At 44.1% G+C, this 22,225-nt stretch overlaps 2 protein-coding genes across 5 annotated transcripts in view; one reads left to right on the top strand and one right to left on the bottom strand.

The window, feature by feature from the left end:
- The first annotated feature begins 695 nt into the window (after positions 1–695).
- On the top strand, positions 696–17,009 carry iars2 (isoleucyl-tRNA synthetase 2, mitochondrial). 2 transcript variants are annotated; one of them, XM_083791841.1, is made up of 24 exons: positions 696–1,102; positions 2,338–2,460; positions 3,895–4,048; positions 4,201–4,349; positions 4,490–4,539; positions 4,677–4,789; positions 5,275–5,365; positions 5,750–5,865; positions 6,113–6,282; positions 6,920–7,010; positions 7,218–7,369; positions 7,940–8,100; positions 8,520–8,622; positions 8,863–8,956; positions 9,660–9,758; positions 10,979–11,087; positions 11,355–11,457; positions 11,729–11,851; positions 12,760–12,891; positions 13,235–13,341; positions 13,866–14,011; positions 14,842–15,032; positions 15,121–15,268; positions 15,474–17,009. In XM_083791841.1, the coding sequence occupies exons 1-24, from the start codon at positions 824–826 to the stop codon at positions 15,617–15,619; spliced, it is 3,150 nt and encodes a 1,049-aa protein (XP_083647967.1). In that variant the 5' UTR covers positions 696–823; the 3' UTR covers positions 15,620–17,009. The 2 variants fall into 2 exon arrangements, with proteins under 2 accessions (XP_083647967.1, XP_083647968.1); XM_083791842.1 differs by lacking the exon at positions 9,660–9,758.
- A 142-nt stretch (positions 17,010–17,151) lies between these two features.
- The window catches only part of rab3gap2 (RAB3 GTPase activating protein subunit 2 (non-catalytic)), a 33,037-nt gene continuing 27,963 nt past the window's right edge, over positions 17,152–22,225 (bottom strand). For all 3 annotated transcript variants that reach the window (XM_083791838.1, XM_083791840.1, XM_083791839.1), the window contains exons 31-35: positions 21,128–21,343; positions 20,132–20,221; positions 19,718–19,936; positions 18,725–18,889; positions 17,152–18,317 (exon numbers count right to left, since the gene is read on the bottom strand). In XM_083791838.1, the coding sequence (XP_083647964.1) occupies positions 18,165–18,317; positions 18,725–18,889; positions 19,718–19,936; positions 20,132–20,221; positions 21,128–21,343 (843 nt within the window). In that variant the 3' untranslated portion in view covers positions 17,152–18,164. The remainder of the gene's footprint in view (positions 18,318–18,724; positions 18,890–19,717; positions 19,937–20,131; positions 20,222–21,127; positions 21,344–22,225) is intronic.

Genomic DNA, 22,225 nt, shown 5'->3' with positions numbered 1-22,225 from the left:
TGGGTATCTTGGTGGTGTATCGAATCTTGTGGACCAGACCCATTGCAAGATGCTGTACTCTGTCGTCGACCCTAAGCCATCCCAGCCTGTCAAAGTGGGCAGGGGTGAGGTGGGTTCAGGGGGTGAGGCCAAGTAGGAGCCTGACCAGTTTGTTTTGGGAGGTCTGGAGCCTTGTTTTAAGGGCCTTTGAGCTGCTGTGGTACCAAGAGGTGGATGCATAGTCAAAGAAACCTTGTACGAGGGTGAATATCACTGCCAAATATCACTAGAAAACCAATCCAGCACAAAAGGTCGTTTCATATTTTATTATTGACATTACCAATTTTTATAATTGAGGGGTCAAGGAGGTCGGGTTGAGGGATGGCGCCGGGTAATAACCGTGTGCGTGTCAGTGTGTGTGAGGGGTGGGGGGGGGGGGACGGGGTTACAGCGCCATCCAGTGTACAAAATACGCTCCTTTACAGTTTACTTTAGACGTCACTCAAATGCGCTCATCCAATTTTTTTGGGGCATGACTGATATCAGAGCTCCATTTAGTCCATATGAATGACGTCGATTACCCTATCAGCAATATTAGACATTCAGCTCCGGGTAGCTGCTGTTCAGCTGCTATTCGACAACCAGTCGATCCGTTATATTTTACAATAACTTTGTCCCTTGTTACTTCCCGTAGTTGTCCTCTCATCCAGGCGTTCCGGAAGAAACACACTAGCGCACAGGGAGGTCGAGATTAAACCTAAACAACACTGCGACACCACAGAAAGAAATAAACACCTAGCATTAACAATCAGCCCACAACAAGGGCAATTTTGGCCTCTACATCATGTTGCTGTGCCGTATTTCGGCAGCGAGCCGAAGTCTGGCGAGATGGGGGTCAGCAGCAGCAGTACGCAGCTCTGCACGCCGGTGCGGTGCTGTCCTCCACCCCGCACTCTCCTTCAGCTGTAGCCGCCCTCGGAGTGTCGGTTCGGGGGAACATAAGCCCGCAGAAAAAGCTGCTGCTGAGGGACAGTACCGGGACAGTGTGCTGCTTCCCCACACAGACTTCCCCATGAAGCTCACTGGACAGAAGCTGCTGGACCGAGAGCTTCACATCCAGCAGGTATAAGAGTCACCTAGCTGTCACCGACGCAGTCAAATTGGATGAGGATCTAATCTAAATTTAAATCTCCACTGTGTCACTGTTTTTAATTAATTATGATGAAAGAGTAAGTCAATACAATGCAACTTATACAATTGGGTAGCCCTACAAGTCAGAACCCAATGCTACTGAAGTTTCTGACATTTTTGAGACCCAGATAGCATGGGGCATTGAAAGAGGATAATTCAAGTTTGTACTACAGCTGCAATGTTGGTGAGTTTAACGTCGTTTAAGACAAGCAGATCGCAAACCAAAAAGATGAGTGGGGAGTCAATGGAGGGTATTGCAACTCTAGATTCATCCCATTATAAAACTAGAAAAAGTGCCCTTCTGGGCACAGGTCTCCACCAGGAGGATAGGAATATTTAGGAGTAATATAAACATGTTTTTTGTTTGTTTGTTCCAATCTTTGCCAATCAGGATGGAATATGGGAAATGGTGCAGATCCGTGTTGATGGCACGCATGCACAATCCACCTGTTGGTGGCGCTATAACAGGGCAATGTGAAATGGGTGGGCTATATTCCTCAGCCTAGTAGGAAAGTGCGTGAAAGATTTCACGTGAAATTGCACGCTGCGTTCATGATTTGAGGTTTTTTGTTCAAAACAGGCCAATCCTGCAACATTTGAAAGCCAATGTTAGCCAATTAGGATGGAATATGAAATATCAGACACATCCGTCTTGAGCACATGACTATGGAGATACTGTGTAAGGATTTGCGGGATTTTTGGACAAAATCTGTAGGTGTACTGTGCAAAAACTTGTTTTGCACAAAGCGGCCTCCTGGTGGCGCTATAACAGGCCGTTCTGGAAATTTTGGGGCAGAGGTTCATCGTTGGCATCCAGGGAGTGTGTGTGCAAAATGTGGCATCGACCGGGTTAACGGTGGCCGAGATTAGCTTCTAACGGACGGACGGACACACGGACACACGGACGGACGGACGGAGTGCAAAACATACTCTCTCCCCATGCCTTCGGCCTGGTGGAGACAAAAATCAGGCAGGTTCTATTCCCTCAAATTCAGCACTTGCGCAGGAGACCCAGGTTCAAATATCGGGTAGAACAGTTTTTATGCTGTGTGTAACTCTTGAGAGTTCCACACATTAAGAATGTGTCTAACGTGAATGCTAGATTCTGGGTTCTTGATTATGTTTGACATGAATCCTCCTCCTCAACTTGATCTTTGTATGGGGCAGGAGTGTGCTTTCGCAGAGCTGTACTCATGGCAGAGAGAGAGAAAGGCCAAGAAAGAGTTCTGCCTTCATGATGGACCCCCATATGCGAACGGTGACCCCCATGTTGGACATGCACTAAATAAGGTAATGCATTTCTGGTCTTGTCGTGCATTTTCAGCTATTTCCTACTAGTCTGCATAATACATTTGATTTATCCTAAGTGCTTTATCATGTACATTACATTTACACACCCTGTAAACCCTACAAAGGCACAATCGTGCACCTCAAGAGCAGTTGTGGTTAGGCATATTGCTCAAGGACACTGATGGGTATTGTTCTACCATATACTTTAAAGGACTGTATTAAAATAAAGACTATGATAAATAAGGAAAAGCTTCGATAACAGAGAGCTTGGAGCTAGAGAGAGCTCCGAAACACCGGAACTGTATAAATACTTTAGAAAGTAATCTAAGTACCATAAAATACTCTTTACCAGAATAGAAGCAGAGTGCTTGTAACTTTACAGAAATGGTTATAAAAACCTTTTAGGCTATAATGAGTAAAAGTCAGAGTATAACAGAGTTAACCAAAATGAATTGACGGACACAAGTAAGAGAACTCAGACAAGCAGAACTTAGAGGGAGGTTCAATCAGATATATTCACCATTGTTTCGGGAGAGAAGAAGACATGCCATCCGGACAGCGTTTCACAACGATCTCTCACCATGTTCAATTGAACATGGTTAATATAGCATACCGTAATCAATACACCGGAAAATGTGTTGAACAACAAGGTCAAAAAACATATTTGTTTACAAATGGACAGATAATGCAAGACGTCACGAATATTGCACACAGGAACTATCTTCCGGGGCAGAGATAGTCCGGACCTGCAATATCAGTTAGTGGAACCGGGGGACAGGGCATAACGTCATTGAGTGCAGTTTACCAGTCTGTTAGAGCGAATCCTAACTTCAAGGGCAAAAACACAGAGGCTGGGTGTTATGGCCAACGGAAACAAAACAATTCTTATCTAACAACGCTGGCTAGGGGAGAAGTTTTACTATCTAAACTCAGAACCATACTATTTTAAAGTCAGTGGGACAGCCTGACATCAAATGTCAGTCACACGGCATTATTATAATCCATGATTCTGCAAGACCATAGGGGACACCGGGTCATAGTTCACATGAAAACCGTCATCCACCAAAATCACAGATCTACAAAAGAAAAATACCTAACAGACACTTCAACACAAATCCAGGAGGAACTGGGGCACCAGGGACCTCTCAGTTCCCAGTCGGCCATTCTACCTCCAGAGCAACTGACATTATCTGGTCAACCTATAACTTTATTGCTGGCAACTTAAATTTAATAATGCCTTCCTGTTAAGTGTTAATGTATTGGAATATGATAAACCTGTTATGAGTCCAACTAATGATAGTTGCACAGCATAAACACAGCCAGAGATTGAAAAGCTTGAAGCTTGATTTCCAGCATCCGATCATACATACATTCTGACTGCAGTGCCGATTAGGCCATGTCACTTCACTGCATTTACTGTTTTGGTTGCTCCAGATCCTGAAAGACATCCGGAATCGTTTTGAGATGCTGAGGGGGAGGCAAGTCCACTACGTGCCTGGCTGGGACTGCCACGGCCTGCCCATCGAGCTGAAGGCTCTGGGTGAGCTGGGAACCAGTGACCTCAGCCCTCTGCAGGTCAGACAGAAAGGTGAGGTTATGTCATGCGTTTGGGTCACTTCACACGTTCATATGCACTTAAACCTTGCACACCATTAATTGTCCAGCTGTGCCTTTTCTAAGCGTGTACGTACTGTATTTCTATAGTGTTCATATGTTTTATACATTTCTCTCCTTACCCAGCACGCGAGTTTGCAGAAGGAGCTATAGCCCGACAAAGGGCAGCTTTCCAGCGCTGGGGAGTGATGGCCGACTGGGACAAGTGCTACTACACTTTTGATGGTTCTTATGAGGCGGCGCAGCTAAAAGTATTCCAGGACATGCATAGCAAGGTAGCCTACCTGATGGCACTTTATTATTTTTGACACTTAACTGTTAAATTATCTACCATAACCTTTTGACTCGTATATCCGGAAAAATATTGACATCGGTAGTACATTTTCATTTATGGTTATTCTGTGCTCTTCTTCAGGGGCTGATCTACCAGGACTACAAGCCAGTCTTCTGGTCTCCATCCTCCAGGTAGGAAGCACACATAACTAGCGTACTACACCTGCTGTTCCTATTTTATTTTATTTTTTTCTACACCGATTCATGGTCCTGCTCAAAGACTCTTTTCAGTTCCTCAGTCTCCTGCATCTTATTCTCCCTGTCTACAGAACAGCCCTAGCGGAGGCAGAGTTGGAGTACAACCCCCACCATGTCAGCAAAGCCATCTATGCTACATTCCCTATAGCTACACTTCCACCTAAGCTGGCAGAGGAGACGTCGGGTAACTGACACTAAACCCTTTGCATTCATTTGTAGTGCTGTCAGGATTACAAATTTAAGTTTGACGATTCATTGTCACACTAATAATTGCAAGTAACGATTTCATTGTGTTTTTGGCATTGAACATATGAATAAAAAATACACTTCCGTTTGCCTTTTAGGCTAAGTAATAAAAAATTGCACAGGGAAGATATGTCAAATAACTGAAACTACTGACATTAATTTTATATAAAAAGGTAAATAGCTGATCTACAAGCTTACAATGCACCACAAAGTGATGTGTCGAAAGCTTGTAAATCAGCCATTTCTGCTTTCCCCCCCCCCACTAAATGTGTGAACATTTTACAACATGATTGTGATGATTATGACAAAATAATTATCTCAAATAAGTGCGATTGTGTAATAATAATTGTGACAGGACTATTCATTCATTGGTACAATATAGAAAAGGATGTATTGGTTTCATATTGTCTGTATGTATCTCAGTGGATCTGGGCAGTATGTCGGTGTTGGTGTGGACCACACAGCCATGGACCATCCCTGCCAACCAGGCCGTCTGTTACATGCCCAACGCCCAGTGAGTACAATACCACACACTGACACCGACAGTACACTGTAAACAGTGTTAACTCTGAGTATACAAAATGAAACCAAATGGATCATAACAGGTCCATTTGGTTATATTTGTGCACCCTGGGAGATAATAAATATACTCTACTACTACACCCAGATTCCTTAGATCATGTTAAATAAATTTGCCCTCCATATACGTTATATTAATTAGCTTCTTGCTAAATATAAGGCTCAGTTAAATTTAACGACTACATAGTGCCGGGAAAGGATGTCAAATAGTAGGGGTGAAATGTTAATTGAACCAAGAGTAAAGATGAACCAAACTTCTCTAACGTCTAGTGTTGTGGCGAATGCTCAGTAACTCTCTGCTAATGTTGTGGTGATAAAGGTACTCTGTGCTGAAGAGGGCAGACAGCTCAGAGCTGATGCTAGTGGCTACAGAGCGCACGGCTAGCTTGGCAGCACTGTTGGGCACAGAGCTGGAGACCATGGGCACATTCACAGGTATTACACTCTGAGTCAGACACACACACTTCAGGGCTCTATATAATAATGTATCGATATACATGACAATTTCATGGAAAATATGCTATTTTCCGTGAAAGACTTCCCCACAATAAGGATCCTGGGGTTCAAGTGGTTAATCTCCCTTGATAAGCCATATTCACAAAATGACACACTCATGTGCACACTGCTCACACACACACACGCTTTACTATGTTAAACCCACGTCTTGGTCTCTCCCAACAAGGCTCTCAGCTTGAAGGTGGAGTTTGCAAACACCCCACAATTCCCGATAAGGAAGTGCCTTTATTGCCAGCCAATCATGTGACCATGGCGAAAGGAACGGGATTGGTCCACACAGCACCGGCCCACGGAATGGACGATTACAGTGTGGCTTCACAGTTTAAACTGTCTGTGGTATGCTCCATTATCTGTTACTATTACTGAGTAGATGGTTACATTGTTGCTTCACAGTTTAAATTGTCTGTACAGTTGTCTTTTACCTATCTAACAATAGGCTTTTTATTTTTCATGGCAGTCTTTCCAGTGAGCCAACATGCATAATAGACCTTATGCAGAGTTGCAGACCACGGCTAAAATGCATAATAGACCTTATGCAGAACACGGCTAAAATGCATAATATACCTTATGCAGACTTCTTGCCATTAAGTTAAGGGCAGGGTGGCAAGGGCAACTAGCCGGAATTTGCCATTGACAGCCCATACATCCAAACAGAAATGTCCTATCTGATTGTATTAAACAACGTTAAACTTGCCAACTAGCCTTGCAGCTGTACGAAAAGCTTGAATTATCTTCTTTCTATCTGCAAATGTGTTTGTTTCATAAAAATACACCGTAGACATGTTAATAAGCTACTTTTTGTCAAGACATTCCTTGCAGGTGATTATTGTTCTAAGTGTGTGTGTGTGTGTGTGTGTGTGTGTGTGTGTGTGTGTGTGTGTGTGTGTGTGTGTGTGTGTGTGTGTGTGTGTGTGTGTGTGTGTGTGTGTGTGTGTGTGTGTGTGTGTGTGTATGTGTATATTTTCTCCTGTAGGAATGCATAGTGGATGAGGATGGCAAGTTCACCGAGCTGGCCGGCCCTGATCTGCACAATCTGTCAGTGATGGGAGAAGGCACTGACAAAGGTAGACACAGTGAAGAATACTGTGGTTTTGCGTCTTCCTGTATCTACTGTTGTTTTTCTGATATATACAGTATATATATATATATATATGGACATAAGCGGTTTCTGGCAGACTGCAACAATATTGTCTTAAGTATCTGACTGTGTGTGTGTGTGTGTGTGTGTGTGTGTGTGTGTGTGCGCGCGCGCGTGTGCGTGTGCGCTTCAGTGATCTCCATGCTGAAGGCATGTGGAGCCCTGGTGAAGGAGGAGCGGTGTGTGCACAGCTACCCGTACGACTGGAGGACCAAACAGCCTGTGATCATCAGACCCAGTAAACAGTGGTTCATCAACACCGCCTCACTCCAAGCCAAGGCCAAGGTACGGACTGACTGCATGGATTTAAGTTGATTTCAGTCATTTTGATTCCACTAGAAGCCTTCTATGGAAGCATGTTACGCAGCAAAAACAGTAGATCTACAAGCTCACATGTTGTGAGGCTCAGGGGCGCCAGAGGGGGGGGGGGGGTCATTTGGATCTGAATGTCTGCACTATTGGGGGATGCCTGGTCTATTTATTTATTTATTTTTCCCCGACCGGCGCTGGTGTATTTTGCTGCGCAATAGTCGTTGTGTATTAGCTGCATACCTGCAGTAACTTTTAGTCTCAATGTGAGGCATGACGACCCAGGTCTAGTCAGCTGTGCGTGTGTGCACAAAACTAGCACGCATGCAATATTGTTCACAGGACTGCGCGTGTAAAAATAGTAAAATACGCTTGCGTAATCGTCCCTCAACTTCTCCGCGTGTCCAAAATAAACGTAAGCCTCTCATTGAAAATGAATTACTAGGCGCGCCAGTCACTGACCGTCTGAAAAGGCCTTTATATCTTTAATGCTGGTATATCCTTAGAAATAGAAATACAAACGTGTGTGTGTGTGTGTGCGTGCAGGAGGTGCTGCAGAAGGTGCGTGTGGTACCGGAGTCGGCGCGCGGCAGCCTGCAGGCCATGCTGGACAGGAGGACATACTGGTGCATCTCCAGACAGCGGAGCTGGGGCGTCCCCATCCCTGTGTTCTACCACAAAGACACTGCAGAGCCACTCATCAACAAGTACACACACACACACACACACACACACATGATTTAATTGGTTAACATACTTTTAAAAGATTTGTAAGGCTAAAAGGATTCTTCTTAAGGATTTAAAGCCATACTTTGTATTCCAAATAATAATCATTGCTCTATACTATAGAGTATTTGTTCAGGGGTCTCCCCGTCTCTCTAGCTCTTTATTAATCAGAAAATAAGATTTTCAGGACACAAATTCCATACAATCGTACAACGTATTCCAGTTCCAAGGTTGTCTTTCTTTTAATTGATCTCCTGATTGGATAAAATTCTGTTTTCTAAAGAGCTGCAGAGATGCTGGTGTAGAACAAACATAACAAAGTGTATTTGTGGCATTAATCATGCATGCTGCCGCTGCACAGATATACACAACTCCGTGTCCTTGTTTGTGTTTCACGTAGACACACCGTGTCCCATATAGCCACGCTGTTCAAGGAGAAAGGCAGTGACTGCTGGTGGGAGCTGCCCATGGACGAGCTGTTACCACCAAATGTGCTTAAGAAGGTTGGTGGCCAGTCTCTGTTTCAAACTGACTGAACTTAAAAAAAAACTTAACATAAATAAACTTAAAAAAACGTAAAGAAAACTTTAAAAAAAAACACACACGCATGCACACATACACAGTTACACACACTAAAAAAATAACTTAAAAAAACCCCAAAATGTACGAGCTGCGTTCGCTTCCCACGTTTGCGCGTCTTACGTGTGTGTGTGTGTGTGTGTGTGTGTGTGTGTGTGTGTCAGAGTGGTGCAGGCCCAGTGAGTGACTACGTTCGAGGAGAAGACGTGTTGGACATCTGGTTTGACAGCGGAGTGTCATGGGCAGCGGTACTGGAAGGTAACGCTGTTCCCCATCTGGCCATTTCTTTCAAGACACTACATTTCCTTTGTCGGACAGAAACCTCTTATCTCCATATTCTAACCCTTTGTGTTTATAATTTTTTTTCTTAAATCAACGCCCTACTTGATCATACTGCGGTGATACACGAAGGCATCAAAAGTAGCAGTTTTGAGCGTGTCAGTCTGCTGCGTTTGCTACTCATGAATTTAAATCCTGAAAATTAACAGTTTTGGATTATGAGGTTTCCACCCGACAGACGATTTGTAGAAGTGAAAGCGGACCGTCTTTTATTAATTATATGGAAATAGCTTAATAGTTGATGATACATGATATACAGCGCACATTTAATTAATGTAAATTAATTATCATTTCAGGCCTGCATTAAAAGCAGTAGAAGTGCACTCGCCTCCTTGTTAAGCCACGGACAAGTAGCCTACTATAACTATTTTAATCAAGTGGCCGTTCATTAGTGATAGTGTGCTGAAAGCTACTTAAACTTACGCAATGCGCTCTAGAGCGCTAACTGGCTTGTCTCACACCACACCGTTCTGTCGAAGCTGTACTGGCTTTACAGATGAGAACCTTGGATTAACACCCAGTGCCACCTCAGCGTCCGCAAGTCATTGTGCTAAGTGTTTCTTTCAGTCAGCAGAAAGAATAGTCAACGTGAGGTGTGGTTCGGTTGTGTTGTCATTTCCAGAGGAGGTGGCGGAGGATGGGGGAGAACCCGAGGGCGCAGACTCTCCTCCGTCTCGGTTCAGCTGGCTCCCTGCTTCCCTACGCAAACCCCTGGTCACAGGTTACTCGGCCAACCACATTCCTTTCTGTCGCAAAAAAGAAAACCTAACACTCGCTTCCCCAAGCGCCCTCTTCGTCCTTAAATATTTTCTCTTATCACACACACTGAATTTTTCAGTGTAAAAATTGCACGGTGCAGTTGGTTATTTCTTTTCCTCCTGAAGCTAAACAGCCCTCAACCCTCTTCTTTTGAACCACCTCTTGTTTCTCCCTTGCATGTAGGCCTCCTGACACAGCACATTGCTTGGGAGAGCACCGTCGCATTTCTATGATTTGTTTTCCAGTGCCGGCCCACGCCCACTGGGCATTGATGTGGTCCTGTCTCGTGGGCTGTCTCACCACGGCAGCTGACGAGGCTGACAAACCTTTGTCACATTTGCCTGTGATGTACACAGTAGTGTCTGTAATGGACTGTTACAATACATCTGTAACCGTCCATCTACAAACCTGCCAGCTAGTTTAAGAGCTTCCTTTCGGTTTCTGGGGCTGGGTTTCTCAAAGGCATTATACAGTAGGCCCTATTTTATACTTTGTTGTGCAGCAAAAAATAGCCGCGCTACAAGCTCACAACACGTCACAGTGCCATTTTGGATATTTTAGAACATTTTACATAACATTTAGCCTACAGTATATTGACATGCCCCAAATAGGGCATGAGGGTGGAAAAGTGGATACGTTCCACATATTCCATTATTTATTTCATACAGAAGGATGGTCTTCCTGCTAGGACTGTTGCAGCTCCACGGTGCCCATGGTGGACTATGCATGGCAGGGGCGTCCTCTTCCCTGAGCCGGGCCTAAACCTGACCGCATACCAAAAAAAGTGTAAAAGAAAAAAAGCAAACAGTGGTATCGTTTAGCCTCTGGGAAACCTAACCCTATTCTATGTACAAAAGATGGTCCTGCAAGAAGGTCTATTCATTTGTCAACGGTTATTTTGTCAAGGCATGGGTGAAAGGTCTTGTGTCAGTCAGGTCATTGGGCCGTAAAAGCAATTCTTCTGTCGTGTTGCAGCATCCCAAATAACACATGGTCATGGCCTCTCTTGTCTTTCTAGACTTCCATCCGTGGTGGACAAACTACTCTGTTATTCCTGATACTAATCTTTTGTGCAGTGTCTCTGTCTTGTCATCTACCTTTCCACATAGTTCACACTTTGTTCTGACTTAGTTTATTCTGGAATGACTGATTAATGATTGTTCCCTGGCTGTGCGCCTCCAGACTCTGACTCCAGGGCCGATGTGTACCTGGAGGGGAAGGATCAGCTGGGCGGGTGGTTCCAGTCCTCGCTGCTCACCAGCGTAGCCGTGAGAAACAAAGCACCGTACAAGTCAGTATCAACTTCTGTCAAGTCACATACATTATGCTAATTAAAATAAGTGCGTGTGTGGAGTAGACTGATGCATATGATTTGTGTGCGTGAGTGTGCGCATAAGTGAGAGAGAGAGAGAGAATGTCTGTGTGAAAAGCAGAGGATACGCCATCACAATGCCACATAGCTACAATAATGACCTCCTATATCGTGGGTTTGAGATACTGATGTTTCGTGTGTGTGTGTGTGTGTGTGTGTGTGTCTATCTACATGATGTTTGTCTAGGTCTCTGGTGGTCCATGGGTTTGCCGTCAGTGAGACAGGAGAGAAGATGTCCAAGTCTGTCGGCAATGTGGTGGATCCTGACACCATCATCAACGGAGGAAAGGTAGGCTGAGAGTTGGCGGTTTAAGAGAGACAATTTAAGCCATCTTTGTATTTGTTTGTATTTTCGTCCGTGATCCGAGGATGTAGCCTAGAAATGCATTCCACTAATTGAGTGTACTGTAACTGTTCTTACAAACCAGTGGCAATTTGAATTGACAAAAAAACCCTCTCATCATAACATTCATGTGTTACAAGTTACAACTCTTCCTTTTTCTATCAAAACTTTACTCTGTCATTTTGACTGTCTTCCACTTACCTCCTCTCTCTCTCAGGACCCCAGTACACCAGCGTATGGTGCAGATGTGTTGCGCTGGTGGGTGGCAGAGTCCAACGTATTCTCTGAGGTCCAGATTGGACCCAGTGTGCTCAACTCTGCCAGAGAAAGCATTAATAAGGTATTGATCACGTGCGTAATGTAGGAAAAATGTGCTCAAACAATAGGAAGTGAGGTGCTTTCCTAAATGGATAGTACGCCCATTTAAAATGAACTAAAAACATTTTTTAGAAATGCTTTTAACGTATTATTGCATGGTTTAGCATTATCTGCACAGTAATACAGTAATAGGTATTATTTAGACTGAGGTTTCTATGTGGTGTATTCTTTTAATGTATCCTGTCATGACCAGAACCTGGGTAACAGACTTCATTCTGCACTTGTAGAATGACAATAAACTCATTGAACCGTGATCCTTCTCCATACGAGGTGAACCAGGATCGGAGTAATTTGCTAATCTATACACATGGGGTCTTTGAGGGGGTTCCAGGGGGTCCCCAGCGAAATGACTGATTGATAGGAACCAAATGGACACTTAACGAGTCTGTAACTCCAAGAGTGTACACATTGAACCAAATGGACCGTTACTGTATGGGTCTATTCATTCTCTCGGTGAATGAGGACCAACGACATTTGGTTCCATTTCTACACTCTGAGTTAAATTAACACTGTAGTGTTTTCCAGTGTAGATGGGGGGGGGGGGGGGGGTCCCACAGATTTAACCCATTTTGGGTGGGAACCCCTTTTGGTGTTAGCATTGGTTGGCGCGCTACAAGCTTGTAGGTATGCTATTTTTGAAAAATCAAAGAACGACTGACATAGAAACATAGCTTTTTCAGAAAACTGTCAGGATGTAGAAGACATTTTTAGAATCTGATCTCAGGTCTAAATGGATTAAATGGTATCAGACGGCGTAATGCATAAACAAACTGGCGGGCCGTTGAGAATCACTCGTGTAAATAAAGACTACATAGAGGGACACTGCCGTACATATTGGCTGTACTCACTGGTCATGCCTTTCTTTCTCAGCTGAGAAACACACTGAAGTTCCTGCTAGGAAACCTGGGTGGTTTTGATCCCCAGACTCAGGCTGTGGACCCCAAAGAAATGCACTACGTCGACCAGTACATGCTGCACGTGCTCCGTGAATACGGCATGAAGGTGAGTGCGTGCGTGTGTGCATGTGTGTGGTTTGAACCCCAGCATCCATATTGTGGGGGGAACACTAGCCGATATAAAAAAAAAGAAAGGTCCAAGTACAGCCAACTCAGGTTCAGTTTACTAAAGGCCTATTCATATCCGGTTTTAGGTGATAAGGTGACCACTGAAAACATGACGTCATGCCGCTGTGATAAGCCACTCACTCAAAACACATCTCTCTGTTTTTACTAACGACCGTTTCGGTGGTCACCTTATCACCTCACACTGGAGTATGATTAGGCCATAAGACTAGAGGGTTTAACTGGATGACCCATATTTATTTATGTGTGTGTTTATGGGGCAGGTGACAGACGCCTACAGTGAGTCTGACGCAGGCAGAGTCATCCGCCTCCTGCAAGCTTTCATCTCCAGAGACCTGTCCAGCTTCTACTTTAGTATCATCAAGGACAGGTAAGTCATTACATTTATATATCGTTGCTTTCGGTCAGAAACCTCTTATCTCCATATTCTAACTTATTTTACGTAAATTAACGCCCCACTTGATCATACTACAGAAGCACCAAAAATAGCAGATCAACAAGCTCTATATGCAGCGCGAAGCGGTGCGTTTTGAGCTTGTTGATCTATTTCTTTTGATATTTCTAAATTTCAATCCTGAAAAGCAACAGTTTTGGGCATGAGGTTTCCATCCGTCGGGGACGATTTTTATGTAAAACCTCTGAAAATGCATTGAGGTAGACCCCCCTTTTCAGCGGTGTTGAGGTGCAGACAATACATGACAGACACACCACTCTAATCAAGTAGCAATAGAGGAAGAATAGAATACATGTTAACTCAATGACTGCAGATTTATTTCTGGCAGTGTTGAGCCACTGCCAGGCCTTTTGGGGGTATTTGCTTACCTTACCGGACACTCACACACTCACACTCTCTGTCTCCATCATGACTGTGTCTCTCTCCCATCCACCCGTCAGGTTGTATTGTGATGCTGAGGATTCCCTGGGCCGGCGGTCGTGTCAGACGGTCTTAGAAGAGATCCTGGACGGAGTGACCCGGTCCATAGCTCCCATACTGCCACACCTGGCTGAGGACGTTTACCTACATGCACCTGGACATGACAGTATGTGTGTGTGTGTGTGTGTGTGTGTGTGTGTGTGTGTGTGAGAGAGCGAGCGTGGCTCCACGTGTTTCAGTCAGGGCTGGGTGATATATCAACCATTTGCCTTGATTACGATTAATGAACCATTATCTACCAAAAATAAGTGAAAATATACACAGCAGACCTACCAGCTCACACAACTCATCGCGTCATGTGAGCTTGTAGATCACATATTTTCACTATTTATTTTTAGCCCATTGTACAGACCATTATACAGCGAAGTATAATATAGGGTTAATATCGATTCTAAAATATCTTTGTTATTTTTCGTGTCGATTTGTTTAAAACTGTTACTTTTTAGGATTCAAAAGTAACAGATCAACAAGTTTACACCTTGTAGATCTGTAGTATGATCAAATAGGGCATTCATTTTAGAAAAACACAAAAAGTTAGAATATGGAGCTAAGAAAAACTTGGTTAAAGGTTATATGGTTGGTTGGTTCTGATCTATTTTTGGTTAATAGGCCAGCCCTACTCACAAGCTCTCCTCAAGACAGGAGTCTAATGCGTACACACGGGCAGATGCAAAGATACAGTCTACCATTCATTTTCATTGGAAGCCAGCGACATGAAGATACAAAGATGCATCCAATGTTTGTAGCTGCGGCAACAGCTACAAAAAAGTTAAGCTGGTTTGGTGGTTTCAACTACAAACACACGTTTGTAGATTAGCATTGTTGTATCTCATCTGCAAGTGTGAACGCAGCATTAGTCTCTGTGAATGGAAGCCTGTCACTGCGGTCACCTGTGCCAGCATGCTTACAGGGAATCCCGGTCCTTGTTTTCTGCAGAGGGGGAGACGCTGTTTCAAAGCGGCTGGATCAAAAGCAGCTCAGTGTGGCGGAGGCCGGGCTTGGAGGAGGCAGTGGAAGGGGCGTGTGCCATCAGGGACTCCTTCCTGTCCTCCATCCCGGGGAAAAACGCCACCGAGTACGACCTCACCATCGCCATCGACCCTGGCCTCCTGTTTGAACTCATGGAGGTAAGTAAGGCTTAATAGAGCGGGGGGATGAGTCACGGCTTAACAATTTGAGATCCAGTGCTCTAAACATTTCTCCCCCCCCCCCCAGTCTCTGCAGGAGGAGCCTGGAGGCTCCACCTCCTCCCAGCTGAACGAGCTGATGATGACGGCGAGGACCACCCTGAGCAGCTCCCTGCCCAGAGACCTGCCCCCTGACGCCCTGTTCAGCAAGGGCAGCTTCCTCATCAACCTGGAGGGTACGTTCATCCATTATGTAAAAAATATATATACTTTTCAGGATTCAAATTCAAAAGTAGCAAAAGCAGCAGATCTGCTACTTTTGGATATGTTTGTGTAACACTGTAGTATGATCAAATAGGGTGTTCAGCGGTTTCTGCCAGACAGCGTTTTCTTTGGATTATAAATCTGTGTAATATAACAAATACTTGTATCCGTTTATAGGTGCTGGTATACGCGAGGACAGCGCATACAGCATTGCAGTGGTTCCCACCTCGGCCGCCCGATGCCCGCGGTGCCGTCGCTATACTGCCGAGTCGGCAGACTGCTTGTGCCCGCGCTGCCAGTCCATCCTCTCAGGAACACACTAACAGTCACACTGACATGGCCAAGGCCAGTCACCCGGGTTGCTGGCTGCTGCTGCTTTGAGAAACCATGGCAACCAATGGCCCTCGCTACCGTACCAAAAGTGGACGGTTGACCTTCCGTGCTGAACTTGGGCTCAAGCTTTTCTGGTCTTCAAGAGCCCGTAAACAGGAAGTGCCTAACCTAGTATAAGCAGTGTTATGTATTCAAAGTTTGTCAGAACACAGAATAACATGTTATAAATCACCCAGCCAAATTAGAATGATTAAAAAAAAAAAGTATATAGTATATATATAAAGTTTGGTTTCAAAGTCATGAAAGATAAGCTGTAGTTTTTCTTCTTAGGATTGTCCATTGAAAACAGAGAAAGAATTGTATTCTAGAGTCTAGGCCGTTTGCGCACCTGAGCGTGTCATCAGGTGGTTATTAGCCCCGCCCAGAAAAACTGCTTCCGGTTTACTCTTCGCCCCCCCCAATGGGGCATGAGGCATCGTGTATAAGGCAGACATTTCCTGTTTACAGGTTCTTTAATAGACGAAACATTCACCATCAGATGGAGTCCATCTGAGTGTGTCTAGTAGCCCCGTAGCTTTGGTCAGCTAACTGAAGACAAGACCGTCCGTCTCTGGTGCTCAGAAAGGGAATGGGCTCCAAGGGCAAGCCCACCAAAATTCACTTTTGAGGCTGTTCATCTGCAAAAGTTATTTTCATAAGATATTCCAAGATTTTGTTTTGATCTTGAGATGGTTCTTAAGAGCATTCTGCCAACAGTTAGCAATTAAAGGATCCGTTTTGTGCATAAGCCCCAGGTGCCATACCCATTTCCTGTACAGTGTCCCTTCCATTATAGCTTTGTTTGATTGCCTTAGCAGATTTGAACGGAAAACACAAATTACATCTCGAAAATGATTATATTTGCAGAACAGCCTGAAGGCCAATTTTGGAATTGAATTATAAAAACAAAAAGAACATTGTATTTAAACAATTTGGTTGTTTTATGTAAAGGCTTAAATTCACAACCAAATATCATGCATGAAGAACGTGCATCAGTATAGTCAGTGACAAGCAGGATGGTATATGTACCGTACATGGTTGAGGATATGAATGCAGCAGCACTTAAAGCCTATAGATAGGTTACGGTATTGTCCTCTGAGGGCTTACCGTATTGTTTTTATTCACATGTAATGGTGTGGAAATGGAAGTCACTATGTTCAGTGTCACTGTGTGACATCAACAAATAGTGCTGCAAGTCAGTTGGGAAACGTTAAGAGGGTATGGGTGACCGTTGACTTGTAAATGCAGACCCTTGTATAATAATTACTGTCCTTGCACCCTTTATCAGAATCCTTTTTTTATTGTCATTGTACGCAAGCATTCAACGAAATTATGCCACTCCGTTGGTGTAATTTCACTGCATAAAAAAGGTGTGTATTCCAAGTTCCAACAAATAAATAATGTGTATAGAGTTGATGTCCGTCTGATTAACGAACACTGATGAATGCACCCACTAGTGTATAGACCCATTCCAGGCTCTTGACAAGCTTCAAACCTCTTTATTCTGCATAATTCAATCCCAGTGCAGGACACAGAACAACAGAATAGGAGGTCTACAGGCACAGCTAGTACAGAACTGTCTGCATATATATATAAATAACAAAATAATATGGTCTATTTCTTTATGGTACATACATCGCTCTAGAAAGAGGAGAGGATATATAATTAAGTATGAGAGAATTATGATATGGCGCGCACAGAACAGTTAGGAACCTAACCCAGAGAAAGAAAATCACTATAGTCATTTTAAAGTCAGAATAAGATGGGTGTGGTGGAAATTAAATTACATGCTGATAAAGCAAAGACATGCCCAGTTCCATCTCACAAATTGTACTCTACAATATTTTTCGATAACACAAACACTAGTGTTAGACAATGTATGTTACAGCAAAAAAATAAGGTGATTGGATCGAATAAAAACCCATTTAAAAGCCCGTCATATCCATTCTTCCTATAATACCTCATTGACAAACCGATGTTAAGACATTAAATCGCGTTATACAAGCTCAGCCGTTGAAGGATACGACTGGGGTTCTTGGTCTCCGTCATTTTTAAGGTGGCCTTTAAAAAAAAAAGACATGATAAATAACAGTGGACCCAAATAGTGATGGGGACGGAGGACCGCCCCACTGGAGTACCAATGTCTCTTTCTCCATCCTTCCTTTACATCCATCCATCCTTTTACTCAGTAAAATGTCAGGGTTATTTTATCCATTTGTAACTGAGAGTGTACAAATGTAAAATAAAAGGTGTTTTCTTTGAAGCCAGCCAGGACACGACTGGACAGGAATCTCACAGTCTCTCCTCCGTCTCAACGCGTTTTCAGAAATATCTATTAGGAAGAGACGCTCAACGATATCCTCTCTCTCTCTCAGACATTCAAATACATTTGTACCCTCTCAGAGTGGTGATTTTACTGCGTACCCACTAAAAGCCAAGGCTTGGATCATTGGATGGCCTCTCTGCTCCTCTGTCCCCTACTGCCCAGTCTCCGGGTCAGCCCTCGGTAGTGAGGGCATCCACGGCCTCCATTAGATGCAAGGCCAGACTGTACTGGGCGTGGTTCTCTGGCAGGATCTCGATCAGTCGGCTGATCAGCCTGCTGCTCTGCGCCAACGGTACCGAAGGGCACCGCAGCTCGCTGGGGTCCTGGAAGGAAGAAAAATGCACGCAGAGGAAATTGCATACAAGGACATAAATAGTTCAGGTGCAGCAAAGTTACATCAACAAAATCATGGCATATGACACACACAATAGTTACCGTACTTAATAATGGGAGTCGCAACGGCAGGGGGCGCAACTCTTTGAGCCGTTTGAATAAAATAGGCTCTGAAATGGATTGGTACTTAACAGACAGTGAAGACACAGAAGGAAGTCTTTTGGGTCAACCGTGTACATCCATCGGTGGATGTACATTAGTACATTAATAGAGATACAAAGCTGGTATCAATTGGGGGTCCATGGCAGCCTAATTACGGATATCAAACTGGGTCCTTAAATTATAAATATATTTTTGAAAGGTTGAGAATCACTGCTGTAGGGTGTGGGTGTCTCACCATAGCCTTCAGCCAAGTGCAGAGGGTGGGGGGCAGGCGCGCCAGCAGCTCCATGGCAGACTGGGTCTGCGCCTGACTGTGGAGCAGCGAGTAGCTGAGCCTCTGGCCCGTCAGCACCAGCAGCTGAGAGCCCAGCACGTCCTTATCTTCTACCTCCATCATCACCTGGGAGGAGGACGGCAAGGTGGCTTAAGATAAAGACTCGGAACCTTCCATGACGTTACCTGATGAGTACCTTGATCATCACCTGTAACCTTGCTTGTTTGTTTATTTTCACTCAAAAGAAAAAGATAAAAAAAGACGAGACGGGAGCTACGCGTGGAGTAATTATGGAAAAATGGGAACGGTTCTCCCCAATGAACCATAAACAAATAAACCAATTTGAAGACGGTTCAATTAATAAACAGTGAGGACACATAAGCGAAAAAATAAAATAAAGGCTGAGATGAATTTCTGGTTGAGTTGCATCACCAATCACACATTATTAAAAAGGCAGTAAAATGCATGGCAGTAAACGTGATATATTTGGATTATAAAATCAGCATTGTTCACTGTACCAGAGACTCTTGTCATGACACAGTGCCTATTTATTTTTTTAATTTAGAGTAGCCAATTGTACATTGCACACAAATCTTCTCTTCCCCGACTTCCAATATAAGCACGATCTTTATCGGCACAAACCATTTTCAGATGCGGGGTCCACAGCCAAATACCCTATTGTGCTGAATATAAGACGTTTTTTATCCAATGGAAATGGGTCGTATAATAACCGGGGACTAGACTATTTGACATTCAATGTTCTTGTTCCAAAAATGAGTCTTGAAAAATGGGGGTCTTCTTATAATCAGAGTCGTTTATATTCGGCACAATACGGTTCATTTTGCGGGCTCCTGGACACGAAAAGGTTTGAGAACGACTGATTTTGGAAGGCATTTGTACAATCGGCCTCAGGTCTTAATGGGTTTATCTATTCGTAACCTGCCCTGGCTGTACCTCTTCAGCCCTGAGATCCAGTCCCTGGTTGTAGAGCTCACAGACCAGGTGTCTTTTGACGACGTCGGCGTTGACCTGCAGCAGGGAGGCCAGCTCCTGGCACAGCGAGGGCCACCAGTCAGCCCTGGGCCCGCTGGCGGGGAGCGGCGTGGTGGAGGCAGAGGCCTCCGCTACGTCGTCTAGGGCTTGAACCCAGGCTGTGAGCACTCGCAGGAGGAACTGAGAGGGAGGACAGGGATGAGGGGAGGAAAGGTTCTATTTAACCACTTTCAACCTGGCATCAATATTATGGGCATTACATGTCAACTCATTACAGGCAAACATTTACAATAGTAGTTTAACAATGTCACATGAAATGTGTCTCCTTTTCACTTTGTTCACCCTGTAAGTGATCCGATCGGTCTGTCTGCTCACCTCCTGTCGTAGTGAGATCAGGCTAGGGTCCATGTCACCACTGGGCATCAGCTGGATGGAGGTCAGGTCTCTGAAGAAAGCATTCTTACCCTAGGATGTTATAGAGCGCTAGTCAGAGTGTGAGCCAACAGTTTTCAGACTATTTGTATGTACTATTTGTATGTCCGTTTATGCATCAGCAGCTCTGAATTCTGGATCTCAGGGACAGCTATAACAATGCTTGTTTTACACCTCGTTTCCAGTTTTGTATGACGTCCGTAATTGTTTAATAAGCACAATATTCCCTCTAGTGTTCAATGCAAGGAGATTATGAATTTCATTTATTTTACACATGCATCAAAATATATACTTTTATATATGTATTTAAGTAACCTGACAATATAAATGAAATGATTTATTAACATGCCAGCAACTGAATTGAACGAAATAGCGTCTTCTGCTGTTAATCCTGACACACGGTGCATATGGTCTCCCCGAGATTCTTTGTAATGTACTCAAATTCCGCATGTGGAAAAGAATGACTCAAGAGCACACAAATGTGTGCACTCTCAGAGTTACAAACAGATAAGGGTCCATTTGGTTTACAAACATCAATCATTTAGCTGGGGACCCCTTAGAAACCACGTCAACCTGGACCCCACAGGACTAGGGCATTGTTTCCCAAACAGTGGGTCGGGAACCATTTGTGGGTCGCAGACACATTTTTCTGGGTCCCTTTCTTTTTTGTTTCCTACATTTAGTTTTTAATTATTATTATTTCAAAACATTTTCAAAAAACATTCAATGATTTTCGTCAGTATAAATAAAATAAATTCCATAAATTAGAAAACAAATATTTAAGTAGTAGTAGTAGTGAAAATAGCTGGATCTACACGCTTGTAGATCTGTTATTTTCACTAGTTTCGGTCCTGTGGATGCATCACATTTCTCTAAAAAGCTTGGGAACCACTAGACTAGAGTACTACCGTCCCTCCCAAAACCCCCCACGGTCCTCACTTTGCTGTCAAACAGGCTGAGCGGTTTGAGCCTCAGACTGAAGGTCATGGTGGCGTGCAGCAGCGAGGCCAGCAGACAGTGGTGCTGGACCAGCGGGTAGTGGACCCCCTTCTGCTCCAGGGCCAGCTCGGCGAGGGACGCCGGGCCCTCGGCCCCACCCCACACCTCCTCCACGCACAGCTCCGGAAGGGCCACCTCCTCCACCGCAGAGTCCGCCTGGGAAAACAAAACCAGGAAAACGACGGGAAGGAGTGGTTGGGATTGAGAGAGCGAAGGCATGTGAGTTTAACCACTTAAACCCTGTATCATTGGTGGTCGTTTCTGTAACAGTGGTGCTCAAACTATTTCAAGTGAAGGAGCCCCCACATTGTTATGTAATTGGCCGCCGACCCCTATCTGAAAATATGTTGTTCCAGAGTCCCCCCAGAAGCAAAGATTTGAGTTAAAAACGTTTGCTGTGATTTGCACACATTTTCAAGATTTTTCAAAAATAGTATGACATGCCCAGAATAGTTACGCTGGGGTTCAAGTGGTTAAGAAATGCAGGAAAGTTGTCAATATCTAATTCAGGTATTTGAAATTTAAGGAAGTGGGTATTCAGCTGTAGGGTGGTATTACATTAGGTACAGGAAATGCTTTTCAGCCAATTGGGTGCTCTGGTTGGTCAACAAAAGCATGACGAACCAATCGTAGGCCGGGTGCTCTGGTCTAGACCGCCAAAAGGTAAAACATTTTTAAATTTGGTTAAAGACTGGTCAAATGATACGTCTTTGGTTTAGAGAGACCCTGGATATGATAGAGGCGGTCATTTATTTTTAAATACGGTACACACATTATGGATTATTATGGTTATGGATAAAATGGTTGCGTTTAGTCGTGGTTATAAGGCTAGGTTTGATGGGTTTGGAGTAGCTAACATGAAGCTAAGATGTAACATGAAGGTAAGGATCTGGAATGGCATTCAGCACTCGGAACGACCGACAGCAAAAAGAAAAGAAGCACATGCAATATCTGAATAGCTCTCAGAAGCCAAAAGAGCTGTTTGTTGTGGCAGCAGGTCGCTGCTAGTTGAAGTTCTTCTCTTCAATTCCAAACCCA

The sequence above is a fragment of the Protomyctophum parallelum genome (assembly GCF_964188405.1).
Source record: "Protomyctophum parallelum genome assembly, chromosome: 20".
NCBI classification, from domain to species: domain Eukaryota; kingdom Metazoa; phylum Chordata; class Actinopteri; order Myctophiformes; family Myctophidae; genus Protomyctophum; species Protomyctophum parallelum.
This window is presented reverse-complemented; position numbering and strand designations above follow the sequence as displayed.